The sequence below is a fragment of the Arachis hypogaea genome, chromosome 5 (genome assembly GCF_003086295.3).
Source record: "Arachis hypogaea cultivar Tifrunner chromosome 5, arahy.Tifrunner.gnm2.J5K5, whole genome shotgun sequence".
Taxonomy (NCBI): domain Eukaryota; kingdom Viridiplantae; phylum Streptophyta; class Magnoliopsida; order Fabales; family Fabaceae; genus Arachis; species Arachis hypogaea.
The window spans coordinates 96473714-96491489 of NC_092040.1; the positions used below are offsets into that span (position 1 = coordinate 96473714).

The 17776-nt window shown below is 29.5% G+C and overlaps 1 protein-coding gene and 1 pseudogene across 3 annotated transcripts; both read right to left on the minus strand.

Moving 5' to 3' along the window:
• Nucleotides 1-1286: 1286 nt before the first annotated feature.
• LOC112799783 (BON1-associated protein 2-like) lies at nucleotides 1287-1918 on the minus strand (annotated as a pseudogene).
• A 2396-nt stretch (nucleotides 1919-4314) lies between these two features.
• Nucleotides 4315-9554, minus strand: LOC112802100 (RAP domain-containing protein, chloroplastic). 3 transcript variants are annotated; one of them, XM_025845127.3, is made up of 5 exons: nucleotides 9018-9554; nucleotides 7264-7394; nucleotides 5042-7064; nucleotides 4705-4787; nucleotides 4315-4585 (listed from the first exon to the last, which is right to left on the minus strand). In XM_025845127.3, exons 3-5 carry the CDS (start codon nucleotides 6879-6881, stop codon nucleotides 4478-4480), a joined length of 2031 nt encoding a protein of 676 aa, XP_025700912.1. In that variant the 5' UTR covers nucleotides 6882-7064; nucleotides 7264-7394; nucleotides 9018-9554; the 3' UTR covers nucleotides 4315-4477. The 3 variants fall into 3 exon arrangements, with proteins under 3 accessions (XP_025700912.1, XP_025700911.1, XP_025700913.1); XM_025845126.3 differs by having other exon boundaries at nucleotides 5042-7040; nucleotides 9018-9364; XM_025845128.3 differs by having other exon boundaries at nucleotides 5042-6891; nucleotides 9018-9358.
• Between the last annotated feature and the right edge of the window lie 8222 nt (nucleotides 9555-17776).

The following is a 17776-nucleotide window of genomic DNA, read 5'->3' on the forward strand; positions in this document are numbered from 1 at the left end:
ATCCAAACTAATTAAATACAAATCACTATCTTCTTATATGTAGAAATGGATCCTCTCCATTTTTTTAACACTTGAGAGAATAGAGTGTGATCTCTCACCTTTAATTCTATAAGTGAGACCAAAAATAAACAAGAGAGAGAAAAATGAATGGAGAGATTAAACATTAGACATCATCCAATTTTTTTTTTTCACTTGAAAAATCCACTCCCCTTATATGCACTTGGCTTTATAAAATTCTCTTTTTATTTATTTATTTTTTTCCGTTAAATATTGTTAGACACACATATAAAATAATAAATAATAAATAAAATATTTTTATTAAAATACTTACGAAAATACATATAATATAATTTTTTTGGTAAAATTAAGGAAACACATCACATCTAAAGTAACAAATAACAAATAAAATATTTTGTAAATTCATCTAAAATTATTAAAAATTATAAAAAATGATATTATCAACTGTAAAGATAACCGTTACTCTATTTATTTAGCTATGATAGCTTCTTTAAAATCATTATTATAAGAATAAAGCTTTCTCCCTCAAATACAATTAGAAACATAGATTTAAAAGAAAATAAAATTTTTTACCACAAGAATTTTTTTTTTTTACTTTTTTTTGTCAAAGATGGAGAGACTCGAACCCGCGACCTTTTAGGTGAACATCGCGACCTTTTAGGTGAGTATGGAGAGATTATGTCATTTGAACTATAACTCATTGGCGGTTGAATTTTAGTTTTACTCAAACTATTTTTTGAATTTATATTTTAAATTAAAAAATATTAAATCTATTTGAATGTGTATATTTGTTTTAATTTTTTTAAATTAGTGTAATAAAATATTGTTTAAAAGATACATAGTCATATTGGTCTTTTTTCTCTTAGGATTACTTATTTTTCTTTTACTAGTTACATGCCGACCAAAATTTAATAAAGTTCCTGATTCTCTAGACTTTTTCATTATGTATATTTTAATACTTATTCTATATAAATAATTAATTCATAAATAAATTTATATATATTGAATAATTAATTATTTAATTGTGTTTTATTATGTCAAAAAATAATTAATTTTTAAATTTATTATTTACAAATTTATTTAAACACGTAGTTTTGATTAAATAATTGTATAATATTATTTTAAATATATAAAAATTAAAATCTTATATATATCATTCCCTTTTTATTATTGTTATTGTATATTTCTTTTTTCCCAACATATTAAAAAGTAAAATGGACACTCAAGTCTAGCGTTTTCACGTCCAATAATATTTAAGCAACTAAAAATAACTATTAACAATATTTTCCATCACTCTTTATAATCTAAAACCAATTAATTGGAATTCCAGTTACAACGCATTAGAGCTCTTTCCGGTCACCGGAACTCCTTGCGCCGGCAATCCATTTATCGCCGGCGGCAACAACGACGAAATCTCAGGCATTTTGACCCTAACAGAAATATTTATAACCCCATTTCTGTTAACCTTACTATCCCATAACCTATAACTCAAAAATTAAACTTGATTTTGAGAGACAAACCCTCCTACTATATCCGAAACCGGTATCATTGCAATTCCAACACTTTTAATCCCCATTGTTGCTTTGCAATTCACCTCCAAAGTTATAAACCTTGCATGCAATGGAACTTCCATGCATGACAACCTTCTCGTTCCACGAAGGGTAGCTTCCGCCTTCGCCGTTCACCTTCGTCGTCCTCACTTCGCCGTTTCCATCGGTTTGAATCTTCACAAAAACGTTTTTCTTTATTGATGTTTTGTTCGTTCTAAGATTCTCTGCTGATAAGATAGTAATCTCAAAACTCCGTGACGACATATTAGATTGAAAAATATGTTCCAAAGCTTTTGGAGCTTATTGACGAGAGGAATATGAATATAGAATGTGTAGAGAAAAGTGAAGGAAATTTCGGAATGAAAGGTTGGAAGGTGAAGAAGATTTCTTATATAGCGTTTGGTTTGGAAGCTTGAAAGAAAGGAGGAAGAAACAAATAGATTGTTTCGTTAACTTTGGCCGTTAAAAGTTAAACGATGACGGCGCGTGGTTTTGGAAAATCAACTATGGAAACAAAGAATATACGTTTTCAGGTTTTTTTTGTTTGACGCTCTTTGGGAGGCGAAAGGTCACAATGAAAATAATAATGATTTTAAATGGAAACGGCAGCGTTTGACTTCACGGCTGATTCTAAGAGGAAATTTCGATCCTCTTAGGTGGAATGCTCAATCTTTGCGTGGAATGAAAGGTGAAAATTTACGTGGACTCATTTTCATATGAAATTATTAATTAAAAAATATTATATAATAATTTAATTAAATATATTAAATTATTTGATATTTTTTAATTAATAATTTTACATGAATATATCTATAGGTGAGTATTCATCGAAATGAAATACTCATTTACTTGTTTTTAAATTACACTAAAGATTATTCTTATCCATAACATGTTGGAAATTTTCTTTTTTTTTTTTTTTTATCAGACAGCTGTTTTATTAGTTTTGATAGTTGCTTGTTATTATGTAATATTAGCGTAAACAATTTTATGAGTAATTTGGTTTAATTTTATTCTTTTATATATAATTAAAGAAATACTACTTATCTTTTAAAATTTAATTTAGTCAAATTTTTTTAAATATTTATTATTATTTAATTAATTTAAATACCTATTTTTGCAATATCAGTTGTTCAAAAAATTAAGAAAAATATTTAAAAGATGTTTAGTTACTCTGATATAATTAATAAAAAAATAACTATATAGATATTTGCCAAATATATCTGCCTTATATAAATATTAAAGCACAACTTTTGTAAAAATTAAATTTGTAATATATGCCGGTGACGGATACTTTAAGAATACACTTAATTTTTGACAAGTGTAAATATGGATAGATTATGTAAAAAGCATAATAATCTTTTTTTTAATATTTTAATTTGTCGGTAACATAAAAAAATTCACAATAAAGTTTTTTCCGCTTGCACGTACAGCACGCAGGTCAATTATTTTTGGGGCTATTATGCTACTCTTAGAGTAATAGTAAGCCCTCTTGCAAAGTAGATTTCCAATCCAACGGTAGAAAAAAGTGTTTTTTGTTGTGTTTTGAAATGAGAATTGTAGGTATTTTCTGCAAGCCGAGTCAACTACCGTTGTTGTTTGGGGAACATAGCATGACTTGTTCCTTGTACACACACTACCTCGAAGCTTACTAGCTTTGAGACAAATACTAGATTGCAAGTTTGAAAATGTTTGTTGCGATAGACAAAGCTTGGAATTTTATATGGAGAATGGTTATTTGGAAAATGTGAATGGTGTTTCAAGGATGGTTCCTTGCCTTGGATATGGATTTTGACATAATTGGGTTTATTAGTATTAGACTTAATAATTTGACAAGTGGTTGTTAAGGAGAAAGTACCAACCATTAGATGAATGCACAAGCATTATGATAGCAATTTACACACACACAAAAAAAAAAATAATAATAATAATTGATAAGAAATTTCAAGGGAGACTTGGCGAGCATGTTTTGTTCGTTTCAAAGTAAGTTACATTGAACTCTCATATGGTTAGAGTATCATACACACTTCTATTAGGTAAACACATGGTAAAATGTGACATTGACATCTCTTATAAACGTAACATTCACTTCCCCTCTTAAGTCTTAAACATATATGGTTAATTTGCATGGTAGTTAGATCTTAGATGCCTGGAAGTGGTTCCCTTAGTAATGCTTGATTGGTTCAGTATAATAAGTTCGATGCTGCCTCTCCAAGGAAAACAAAAATGCTAGAGAATTCGTATGTATACATACGAGGGAAATGATACTATCACTCATATTTTTTATAAGGACTATGCTACGTTTACACCAAAATCAGCCACCAAAGTCAGCTACCAGTATAAAATACACATTGAAAATAAATTAAACTACATATGTATTTATACATAAATACATTGGTGGCTGATTTTAGTGGCTGATTTTGGTGTACAAATAGCATTTTTGTTTTGATAATGTCACTCCATACATGATCATACGTGTGTAAGATAGGGTGTTGAATAGTCTCTTGATTTCGACACTATATCCACCATTGGATGAGATGTTGACCCCGCTTGAATTAGATCCACACTCTATTCAATAGTAGATAACATACGAGTAACCAAGTGTCTACGCTTAGCATTCTTTGAGATTCACCATACATTACTTTTATTAGTCCCTCAAACATGTTATTGGAGCATCTATCCTTAGTACTATTTCTTCCCAATTCTCTTTTATTGAATAGAAAAATAAATCTTAAATGTAAATTAACAATGGGGAAAAAGAATTATGGCATTTATATGCTTTTGAGATTTAATATTTCTGGCAAATATACATCCCCTATACTAATTTCTCAACAGGAAACATGATCAGTCTAAGTTTTGTATATCTTCCTAATGCTTCAAAAAGAAGTGAAGAACATTTGATGATCAATTATTCACTTTACCTCGGTCAATGTAGTGTTGGCATTTCCTTCGTTTAAGTGATCTTTGAGAATGCTTCTAAGGTACTCCAATTGTTGGGATGATCCTTCAAGTTCCTCCCACTACAATGAACAACATATATGTTACCAAATTCTCTACACACAAATTCATTATTCTTATTCTTATCAAATTACAAAGCCTGTACATATTCTGATTGAGTAACATGTATAAGAGAGCTCACCTCTTGATAGCATAATGATACAACTTTCCACCCAGCAGCAGTAATGTATCGACGTTTTAGCATGGTATGTCCCAAAGGCACACCTATATCAAGTAAATAGGAAAAAAGAAAATAGTTAAAATATATCTAAGAGAATACGGCCGAGTTTAGAATGGAAAATACAAAAATACAGAGACACTAAGAAATTGAGATTGAGAGTAGAGTCACAACTTTTGTCCCTTCTCCAAATAAATTAGTGTTTTCCTTGTGTTATTGTTTTTCTATTCTGAAAACACTTAGCATAGTATAAGAATAAGAGATTACAAATTTAATTTATGAAACAAAAAATTATACATACCAATATTTCTAGAGAAATGAGTTGGACCGTCAATCTCCAAAGCTAGTTTCTTATCAATTATCACAGCATCCAATGTGTACCCATCCACAACATATTCTTTGACCCAATTAAGGCCAGTATTAACAAGAAGACGCCCAACATCTTTCTGAAACAATGATGTTATCTTCTGATTAAACCTTTTAGTTCTACAGGCACTAGCAACTTTTTCGTCAAGCTCATGGCATAATGATAACTGAAGATGGGGGAATTCAAGCTTCAAGCACTGGTTTACAAGATGAACTTGAGAAGCGAACATGATATCCTCTCTATATAGCTCTGAAATCCTTTGCTCCTCATAGTGGCTTAGGGTTTTCCAGATATGCGAGAAGAAACTCCTATCCAATTGTCCGAAGACAGCATAGGACCAAGCTATAGTTCCAAGCTGATCCCTACTTAAAGTGAGTGTAGGAAAATCAAGAGATACATTTGAGGCACCACTTCTATTGACACTGATTTGACCATAATTATTTGGTGTGTTTTCACCATTGCGAGCTTTCAGTTGGCAATGATCAGCAAAGACACTGTCTAAAGAATCAAATACAATGTCAGCAGGCTCATATAGAGACGCAAAAGCCCACAAAAGCTGTGCTAGTTCTTGCTCTTGGAAGGTGTGAATTATGTCAGAAGCCCTCTTCGACAACTCTGAAAAAAGTTCAGGAGCAGAGTGTTGCATTGAGGCAAAAGCACCTGCGATATTAGCAACATTTTGAGAGTTGAATTCCCCAACCTTGGTCATTGCGACCTCCGCAATCCTATCCATCTCTGAAAAATATAGCAGTTCGCCTCCAATTTTGGATAATGCCCAAGATATATTAGAGATTCCTTGTGCCGAGCATTCAGGTAAGGCTGTCATTGCAATCCCCACAAGCATAGACATCTCTTTTTGTCGGGCGAAAGCCAGCCTTCGAGTTGTGATCATAGAAACTTTCTCCATATTCTTAGCAATGCGATGAAGGGCAGTAGCAATGTTCAAAGGGGAAAGAGGCGAGGGGCTTAGACCTTTTGCAACTGCAACAATTGTCTCAGCAGTAACATCCAATACATCCTCTGCAGTCTGTGCTTCTACAATTGCTTTATTCAAATTGATTTCTTTCCGATGATCAGAAGGCCCAGAGAATTGGGATAGCTTATTTACAAACTCTTCCATGCTTTTCTCCTTCCTCTCTAAAAACATTCCATCGGCCAGCGAACGCACCTTCCTTTCCAAAACACCAACATCATCGATTGTTTCTGGATTCTCCAGCAGCATGAAGTCTTCCTCGGAGGTATAATCAACATCAAGATCATCTATATGCTCAAATTTCTCAACAATCTTCTTCTTGGTTTCAACTTTCTTCTTAGCCTTTTTCTTTTTCTTCTTGGAGGCAACCAAATCCTCCATCATTTGAGCCATGCCCCTTGCTTCAATCGACCTAACTGCCATCTTCCTTGCCCTCACACACCAATCCATTCCATCAGTGTCTTCAAGCAGCTTAGACTTCTGCTCTTTCACCCTCTTCTTGGGAGCCCGGTAACCAAACGGATCAAGTTCCCCGATGAACTCCGATTCCCAATCCACATCAGATTCCTCAACTCTATCATCATTATCCTTCACTGCAGCAATGCTAGCTTCCCTGGAGCCAGTACCGGTGTCTCTACCTAATCTAGTGCAATCACTTCTCAACATAAACGGCTTAGGTTTCCTATTCAAATACCAGGTTCTTGTGATCACAGGGAAAGTGCAACCACAACCAAGCCTTGGAGTGAAACCAAAGGGTTTCAAACAACTTTGGTGAAACATAGAATTCAATAACCCTTCCATACTTTTTCACCTTGTCATCCAAACAAAAAGAAAATCAAACCAAAACACAACCAGGTTTTGAGCATGCAACCCAACAACAACAAAATCTTGTCTTTCCCAGTTCCTAATTTTATTAACGCCAATCAATAAGCACATAAACGTGAATCCTTTATGAGCTTCCTAATAGCAAGGAAATGCAAAAACCTTCAATAAAATTGACAGAATATATAAATAAAACAACACATTTAGCTGGGTTAGGTGCTTAACAATACACCAAAAAAGTCATGTGAACAGCACAAATAGCACCGAAGAAAACAACTCAAATTCAACTACAAAAGGAACCTATTTTCCAATCATTAAGAAAAAAAAAAAGAAAACCGAAAAAGGAGATTTTGAAGCTCACCTTATCTTGGAGGAAGCACGAACTCACTGTTTTGAAGAGCCAACAGCGAAGATAGTGCTAGTGTATACTTGAAGATTGAAGAAGAGCGTTTTACCTTAAAAACGCAGGTGGTTTAGCTTCTGTGTCAAAATCTGAGAACCGAACCCATCAATAAACCAATAGAATAACTGATTTAACGATTCAACCGGAATTGAATCATGATTAAACTGATTTAAATAACTAATTACTATAAATTTCTAAATATCTAAAAATAATAATTTAACATGAAATTTTAATAAAATTTCACATTCAACTAATAAATAATTTTGGTTCTAAAATTATTTTATAATTATCTTTAAAAATTTATAATTATATTTAAAAATCAAATAGTAAAATTGGATTTATTTTTTATAATCTAAAAAGAAAAAAAATAAAAAAAGCTACTGCACTATCTTATAACCAAGGTTCAGAAAACCGGACCGGTCATCAAACCGCTCTAACTACTGGTTCATTAGTTCATTGGTCCAACCGATTCAACCGGAAAAACCATTTCAGAATAAAATAATAAATAAATTATATATAAACATCATAAAATATAATTATAGTCTAATATAGATCTTAAATATCTTCCAAATTTAAAACATATGAAATCTCAACCAAATCCATATGATCTTATCAAAATACAAAGTTAAATAGTGAAAAGAGCAATGGTGCAAACAGCAACAATACAACTAGAAATAATCATTAATCACTCCTAAATTAATTCAAAACAATAGCATAACAAATAATCACCCCTAAATTAATTCAAAACAGCAGCATAATAAAATCATAAATCACAAATCACAAATCACTTATAACAAATTCAAAATTCAAAACACTCAGTGCCATAATTCCATAACAAAACAGCAGTATAAGTGCATAACAAGTTAACAATAGCAGCTTAACAAGTCACTAATCAGTAATCACAAATTCCAAACTCAAATCAGCAGCATTACAAAAGACCCAAGAAATCACAAATCACAAATTCAACCTCAAATCCCTGAAAGAGTAACACAGACTCAACTTCCCACTATCCTCAAATCAGTAAATCAGTAATCAGTAAATCAGTAAATCAGCATTGAAGGTAGCTAGAGAAAAGGTGGTTCTGAAACCTTACAACAACAAAATCCCTGCATATTATAGATACAGCTTTGTTGTTCTGCATACTATATATTTCTGATAGACTAACACAATCAAAACCCCATCACCAATCTTTGGATGCCTATCACCAGAAGCTTTACCAGTTCCACCCAAAGTCACACTATGCAAAATTGACACATTGTTACCAATCACTGCAGTTTCATCAACAATTTGCTACAGCATTTCAGCCAGTCAACAATTACAAAACAGCAAAAGTACAAAACACTAAAACACCAGTAGCCCTCTTCATAGTCTTCATGTTTCTGTATCAGAGGGTGAATTTCGAATACAATAAAAAAACTTACTAACCAACAAACAGAAATTGCAATTGGAATACAATAAAATAGAAGACCAGAATTAATTTAATTTTCAGATTATTTATTTCTTATACTAACCAACAAACAGAGGAAGATGAGCAGAGGAAGTTCACAGAGGAAGTTCACAGAAATTGAACAGAAATCAAAGTTCACAGAGGAAGTTCACAGAAAAAAGAACAGAAATCTAAGTTCACAGAGGATGAAGTTCATGTTTCTTATACTAAAGAAGATGAGCAGAGGCGAAGAACAAAGAAGATGAGCAGAGGACGAGTCACTCACCTGGGATCGATGGAGGGCTACTAGTGTTGAGGACCACGCGACGATGAAGACGTTGAGAGGGCTACTGGTGTTGAGAAGATGAAGACGATGGAGATGGAGGGCTACTGGGCAGGGAACCAGGCGACGATGGAGGGCTACTGGGGCGGCAGGACCAGGCGACGGCGGTGGCGCTGACAACCCGCGACCGCGGCGACGATGAAGGGCGACTGGGCCGCTAGGGTTCAAACTTCTACTGGGCTAGGGTTCACTGATTCACTCACTGTGAGACTGAGAGAGTGAGATGAACGGGATCGGGGGAAGAAAGGGGGGGGGGGTTTGGGTGCTCCACGAGCGGCTCGAGTGCCTTTTTTTTATTTTATTTTTTTTAAAACAATAAAAACGGCGTGTTTAGCAGAATCGACCGGTCACCGGTCCGACCCAACTGGCCGATTTTCGGTTGGTTTATCGGTTTTTCAACGGTTCTTTTTACTGTGATTTTTAGGGAAAGATTGGACCGTTTGCATTGTCGATTCGCGATTAAATCAGTTGAATCGGCATGTTCGGTTCGGTTTTTAGAACCTTGCTTATAACACGTAAATTCATTGACCTGGGGACAGCGGCGGTGCTGAAGACCTCGGGCACGACGGCGACAATGAAGATCTAGGGTTTTGCTTTGCTTCAGAGGTCTCCAGGGAGTGCACGAATGATTTGGGGAAGAGGGGGCTGTATTGGTTCAGGCATGGTTTTGGCTTTTCTTTTTTTATTTCTTAAACAAATAAATAAAACAGTGTCGTTTTATTCGAACCGGTCGGTCACCGGTCCAGTTCAACCGACCAGTTTGTCGATTTTCAAACATTTTTTATCAGACGGTTATTAGAAGAGGACCGGATCACTTGTATCGCCGGTTCGCGGTTAAACCGGTCAAACCGGCCAGTCCGATCCGATTTTCAGAACCTTGGTACAAACTAATATAAGAGTTAGGGTATCATTTGAATTTAGAATCTGCTTAGATAGTTTGTTCCTTTCTTTATGGTATTCCACAATTTAATAAGTTAAAGACTAATTTATTACAAATTAAAATTTTATTTAAGAATTTATTGTTAATAAATATAATGAGTTGTTATTACATGCATAAAATAAAATTGAAACATTAATACTTTAAATAAATTAGTGAATTGAGTGGTAGACAAATCCAAATTAATTATCCTAAGTAGTTTATCTCTACATTGATGCTTGTTTATACATATAAATCTGTTAAAAATCTCTATAATGTTGAAAATTTGAAATCACTATCTCTTATACATGTACCTTTGATAAATAAAAGGTAGCTCTTATATTTAAATTAAATTTAACAACAACAATAATAAAATTTAATTATAATTTTATTAAATTTTTAATTAGGTATTTATACTCTTTTTTTTCAATTAGATTCTGATATTATTTTTAATTTTATAATTAGATCATTTTTATATATAAATAATAATAAAGAACTAATAAAACAATTAAACCTAATATATAAATAATAATAAAGAAGATTAATGTGGTGAAGTATGATGGTATATTGGTATGTAGTCCCTCCAACCAAATAAAATTTGATGAGATTTTGAAGGCAAGTTCTTGGTTGAAGAAAATTAAAGCAACTCCAAGTAAAAGGAGACAGTTGAAACCTTTTGTGTGTAGCTAAAAAGTTTGAAAGATTTATCTTGTTGCATATACAATAGACATGTAACCCCACACACCCACCACAACCAGATAATAAAACTTCGTCGTATATGATCAACAATAGTAATGCCGACTGTGTAAACTTGACAATTCGAAACTGTAAAGTTATCTAATGATCTAATATTTGATTTGGATAAATAGAATCTTTTGACTTATTTTGATTTTAAGCTAGCTATATTATAGCTATATTATTACGATACACTAAAGAATTCCATAGTGACATCAATTGCACGTTGAATTATTAAGAAAAGCAATGCATTATGCATATATAATGTTCACTGTTTTCTTAGATATTTGATTGGGTGCATTATGAATATACTTTAAGAGAATAATCCAAGATGCAATATAAGAAATATAATGTTTCTTAATTAGTTATGATGAGTTGTAATCAATATATATATATAAGATGAGGCAATAACAAGCACAACGTGGTCCTTTTTCGATCTTGTGTCCAAATACAGCGAAAACAAACTGAAAAAGAGAAAAAGTTTTGTTAAATTAGGAAAAATGAAAAGGGAGAGGAAATCTTACCCTATTATCCATGTCCCTAGCTAGTCCCTACAACCACCGTCCCACTATAGTAGCTATTTTTTTTCTATTTTCTTTTTATATATTCTATTACTATAATAGTAATAATTATCGTAAGTTATCTAGAAGTTTAATAATAATAATAATAATAATAATAATAATAATAATAATAATAATAATAATAATATTATTATTATTATTATTAGGATTAAATTAAAAAAAATAAACATAACAGTCTTTAAGCAATTATTATTATTATTATTTTATTTTTTTTACCGTATTCTCTAATTTTTTGATAAGCTAATAATTAATCTATTACGAATTGAAACTTCATTTAATTAAAAGTTTGTCGCTAAATACTGCATGTATAAGATGGAATTCAAACCCTCATATTTATTTAAGCAAACTAATAAGTTAACTACTAGAGGAACTCAACTTAATTATTTTGTACTTTTAAATTTATATTAGTATAACATCAGTTTTACGCCAGTGATATATAATTTTAAAATACAAAATGTTTTATCATCAATATCTTTTGCGTTTCATTATATTCAACCCTAAAATAATAGGTTTATAAAAAACTACTTCATTTCGAACCAAATTATGAAAATAATATGCACGTTAATAACATGTGAGTAAATAAAAATGTAAACGTATTTATCTACCAAAACAATCTTTAAAAAAAAATCTACTTATACTAAACAACATATAAACCTATTTATTATCGGAGACAAAAAATTAATAGTTGAAACATATATTTTAACACAATATTTAAAACTAAGTGAATACATATAATATGTAGGGTGTAACTAATTACCAAGGTTCTGAAAATCGAATCGGACCGGTCGGTTTAACTAGTTTAACCGCAAATCAATTATACAAGCAGTCCGGTCTCTTTTAATAACCGCCTGATAAAAAACTGTTTGAAAACCATAATAGTAGGTCACACAAACTTCAGTGTGTTAAGTTTTTTGTTTTTATAATTATTATGTAATTGAAATAATTGTTGATGGTTGATTTCAGTGAATCTGGGATAATTTTGTTCTGCTGTTTTACTTCTCTTAAATTTTGATGGATGATAGTTGATGGTGTTTTATTAAATTATCTAAAATAATTTATTGATGATTGATGATTTTTTTAATTTGAAATTATATATTTAATTTTTAATAATTTTATTTAATATTTAATTAAACCGGTTGAATTTCAGTTAAACTCCAATCAAACCATTAAACCAATAAACTAGTCATTCTATCGATTCTTTGACCGGTCCGATTCTCACAACCTTGCTAATTACACCACGTTCAATTACTATAATAATAACACACTATTTATATTATCTTACCAAAATATCCCTAATTTTGTTTGTTTTTGAAAAATTTTAATCTTCACTAATTGATTATAACAATAAATGTATACAGATTTTAATGATTGTGTCATTGATATTAGAAAAATATCCTTGCTTTTGGTAGTGTAATAAATGGTATATATATAAAATCTTTCTAAAAGAAGAATATCTTGACAATTCATCCTCTTTCCAAAATAGTAAAATCATTAAATTTTACATTTTTTACATATGAACATATTGACAATTTAATGATTGTGACACGTAAAAAAAAAATTAATTATATTATACATATCAATGTTAACCTATAAGGTTAGATTCATATAAAATTATAAGGTTTGAAATGTAAATATACTTGTGATGATCTCATTTTTAATAAGACGACAAACCAAATTAATTTTTTTTAAATGACATAATCACTAAAATCTGTATATATTTATTGTTATTATCAATTAGTGAGGACTAGCGTTTTTCAAAAACGGACAAATAAAATCAGGAATATTTTAATAAGATAATATAAATGGTGTATTATAATTAGTCATTGAGGGATATATAATTAGTTCCATGTAATATGTATTCACTGTCCTACGTATTAGCAGGGTTCGATTCTTAACGACTTTAAAAAAAATAATTAACATAAACCAAATGAAAAAAGAAAAAATGATTATACAAATTTATGTAAATTCAAAAAATAAAGTTTTGCATAAAAATATATTTAAAAAATATAATTATTTATGTGTTTTTATTTATAATTTTAAATTTTTGTAATAAAATAGTTTTATGACATAATAAAATTTTATGTGATTAGTATTCTATTATCGTAGGCACAAAATTCCTTGGTAAAGCTTAAAGTAGTATTGTTTATATTTTTACAAAATTCAAATTGTCCAAATATGATTTTCCTTTTGGAAACAATGTCTTAAGGCAAGATTTTTCCGAATAGGGATAGCCGACGTAACACCATCATGAGATGAGGATGCCCTTTTGTCACAGTGGGAGCAATAATTATATTATTGGCTTATGAGAAAGAGTAGGATTTTATAAATAAAAAAAAAAAGAAAGAAAGAAAAGAAAGAAGGGTTATTCAATGGTAATTGGCATTTCTTCATGGTAATAAATTAGAATAATGCTACCTAGCTAGCTATCCAAATTTTTTATTAATTAAGCCTAATTAAATTGGTCTAATATAATAAAACTTAGTTATAACTAATATTATTTTAAATTTTATTATTTAATTTAATTAAACTTGATTCATAAAAATACTTAAATGTATAATATTACTTAATAAACTATTAAATGATGTAAAATAAATTATTTAAACAAATATAAATCTATAAATATTGCTTACGGGTTAAATAATTTTTGTTTATTTTTATTATCAGTTTATAATTTTTTATTATTTTATATAAAATATAAAAACAATAAGAATCCTGGTATTTGTTTTTACATTTTTTCACAAAAAGTTAAAAAATTATATATAAAATAAAAACAAAATATCAAAATAAAATTCAAATAATAAACTCTATATGTCCGACTACCAAACAACCTATGAAGTATAAACACTTTTTTAATTTGTTGTGATTGCGTATCGAACACATTTTAAATATGACATTCATCGACATTCATCTGACACGCATGTCTTATATCTTTAATTGTGTTTTAATAAAAAATAATTTTTTTTTGGATACGCTATTTGGACACACCTAAATACCATCACGTGTCAGCATGTCCAACCTTATTCTTAACATATATTTTTGAAATTATGAGTTTAGAAATAATATATATTATTAATTATTAAAACAAAGAATATTGTAAATACTTTATATAATTAAAAAAGATATTAAAAATAATTAAAAAATTAATTTATATTTTAATATTAATAAAATACTAACATATTGTTATAATTTATCTAGAAAAAAAAAATATATATATATATATCATGTTTATATGTCTTATAAAAATTTTAAATTTGTGTATCTGCATGTCTCGTATCTTATTGTATCTGTATATTCATGTATGTGCATAATAGTAAACGAATTTAGATTCTCGAAATTTTAAATTTTTATTTTAAAAAATAAAGTGTGATCTCTCATTCTTAAATAATTTTTTTTATTTTTTTTAGTTTCATTTATAAAATATATAATAAAAAATTATATTTTATTCTCAAAAATAAAACTCAAAATTTAAAAAATTCAAATTCATAGTAAACAACCCAACCCAACACAAGAAAAATGAAATTAAATAGCAAGACGGAATAAGATGTGAATCAACCAACTACCATCAATTAGACAACATTCCAAAATGACTCTAGATAGAACATTAATTTACCCTTATTGTACCGACCTACTTGTATATATGATATATGTCGTGATTAGATACCTTCTGATGGTATTGTTCCTTTTAAGTTCAGTTGATGTTACAAATAATATTATTTAATTAATTTGTGATTTTCTATATTGTTTTTCTTTTCTTTTTCTTAGTTTTTTTTTTTTTTTTACAGTAGATTAATATAAAATGTAAGGTGCCAATCTCAATAAGTTGGTGTCCGTAATAATAATTCCTCTTAATTTTGAATGTTTACATTAAAAGACCCACGGCTAATGATTATGAAATGTCATTTTTCAAACAATAAGAGTTTGTTATTCAATCTCCCCACCCAAAACATAAGTCTTTATATTCAAACAAGTGGTCCATAAATAGACAAGAGCTCTAAAATTATTTATTTTGAGATGTGTATATGATGATGGTTTTGATTTCTTCCATGTCCATCAATAGCAATAGCATCTTTGTTTCTCTCTTCTTTATTTTCTTTCTTTCTCTATTTGAAGATCAGAAAGAAACCATGGCTAGTATGATAAAGATGTATATTAAAATATTGATTTTGCGACACCACCAATTTTTGTCGCCACCCTAATAATGAAAATATCAAATAGACAAATACGATTGATTTGTTTGGCCTAATTTGCCAATCTCTCTCTATTTTGTTCTCATTCGATCAATTATTCTTTAGACTTCCCATCACTTTTTTGTGCTATTCTTTTACGTGTCATGAAACCATAAATGATTATGCCCTATTCCCAATCACCATTCATGAATCACATCTTTTTCACATTTTCCACCAAATTCATCTTTTTTTTTGTTAAATATATAATTATTTATGTGTATTATTTATTTAACAGATTAAATTGTTAGATAACATGATTTTATAATATAGTATTAAAATGTTTTATAAGTAAAATAAATATTTAAAATTTAATTCTTATTGTTTTTATTTCTTTTTAAATTAAATGAGTATAAAGTAAGGAACATTTATACATAATTCACATTTTAAACATAAGATATTTTTACGTGAAGAAATATAATTTAAATTTTTTAAAAATGACAATTTTATAATATAATATTAGATTTTTTATTATTAAAATTTAGAACTTAATTTTTATTATTCCCATTTTTCTAATTAAATTAAAATTTCAGCATAAATTAAAAATTATTTATACATAATTAATATAAAAAAACTCTTATACGTGGAGAAATAAAACTTAAATTTTTAGAAAAAAGAGAGAGATAATTTTAATTTTAGTGAGAATTGATAATTAATTTAAAATATCATATTTGTGCAAGCTCGACACTATTAATTTAAAATGATTTACTTTTATACTTTTAAATTAAATATTAATTTTTATTTTTTTAATAACTTAGACAATTATATATAAACACAATAGTAAGCACCTTAATTTAAAACAGCATATTTGTGTAAGCTCTACACTATTGAGGGCACACCAAGGGAGAAAACAAATAACTTAAAATCTCTAACAAAAAATAACAGGGTGGCTTAAAACTAGTTTTGGCTATTATATACCCTCTTGTTACCTAAGGTTCTTAACGTAATTAAGAAGACCAACACTTCAAACATGGAGAAGCTAGCATTTTGAAAAAGAACACAGATTGGGAAAACGCCAACAATAGGTGAACATGAAATCTAGATGCCTGATTTCAATAAACTAGATATGTATTTTTTTTGTTTCATTTTTGAATGCTCATAATTTTGTTTAATTGATTATTGGTTGATTTTAATTATTTTCCAAATAAGCCGTTTTAAAAATTAGAGGATCCAATACGATGGGTCATCCGGATTGTAATATTAATTTTTTTTCCCAATTTTCGCTGGCGGAATATTAATAAAACTTTATAAAAAACCATCAAGTAGTTACTATATTGGTATGGCCCATTAGGCCCAACTATTGTTGTCCGACAAAAACTAAAATAAAATCTCAATCGTTGATTAAAAGAAAAATCTCCATGAATGTTTCGTTGAAAAAGGAAAAACACATCATCAATATTAGCCGCACAAATGGAAAAGCAAAAGCGAATACATAAACAGTTAAACACTGAGAAGAGAAACAAGAAGTGGGAAGAGGGACAGAGAGATCATGGTATTGATTGATATATTGTAATTTGGGAAATCTCTAACATCCTATAATCCATTTAGGATTTAATTTATTTCTACGTACTAATACTGTATAATGATTATATATATCTACAGTTTTTAATTTTTTTTTTAAATGTTGAATCATGATATTGCAAGTAACTATCTGTTATAATGGTAAAAAACTTCTAAAATCGTTATGATTCTTCACATTTCTAAATGTTTGTTGGTTGACAATAATAAAAAAAGGTAAAGTATATTTTTTGTCTTTGAAGTTTACTAAAAGTTTTAAAAATACCCTTAAGTTTTAATTTGTTTCAATTTCATCCTTAATGTTTTCGATTTGCATCAATTTTATCCTTATCTTCAATTTTTTTGGTCAATATGGTCAACATTAATTTTTTCCAATAACACCCCCAAACCCTATTCTCTTTCCTCATCATCAAGAACAACAACTATCCAACATCCCCGTCGCTGTTTGCGCCCCAGCTCCGACCACTGCAAGTGATGTATATCAAATTCTCCTTCTCTCTTTCATGGAGAAGACTTCATTACAAGACCCAGCATTCCACCACCGATCCTTGACCATGGCTCCAACCAACAAGTACTATGAAGCACTTGAAATAGAATCCATCAACATTTAAAAAGAAGCAAAATAAAAAATGAGCAACGACAACATCAACAACAGCAAAACACAACAATAACTCCATGTAACAATAAATCAAAACTCCATAACAAATAAGAGGTACATGTCCCTTCTGA

Coding starts and splice junctions, on each gene's coding strand:
- LOC112802100 (XM_025845127.3), bottom strand. CDS start 6,881: ATGGAAGGGTTATTGAATTCTATGTTTCACCAAAGTTGTTTGAAACCC. Junction 4,788..5,041: donor TCATTTCTCTAGAAATATTG/GTATGTATAATT, acceptor TACTTGATATAG/GTGTGCCTTTGGGACATACC. Junction 4,586..4,704: donor TATCATTATGCTATCAAGAG/GTGAGCTCTCTT, acceptor TGTTCATTGTAG/TGGGAGGAACTTGAAGGATC.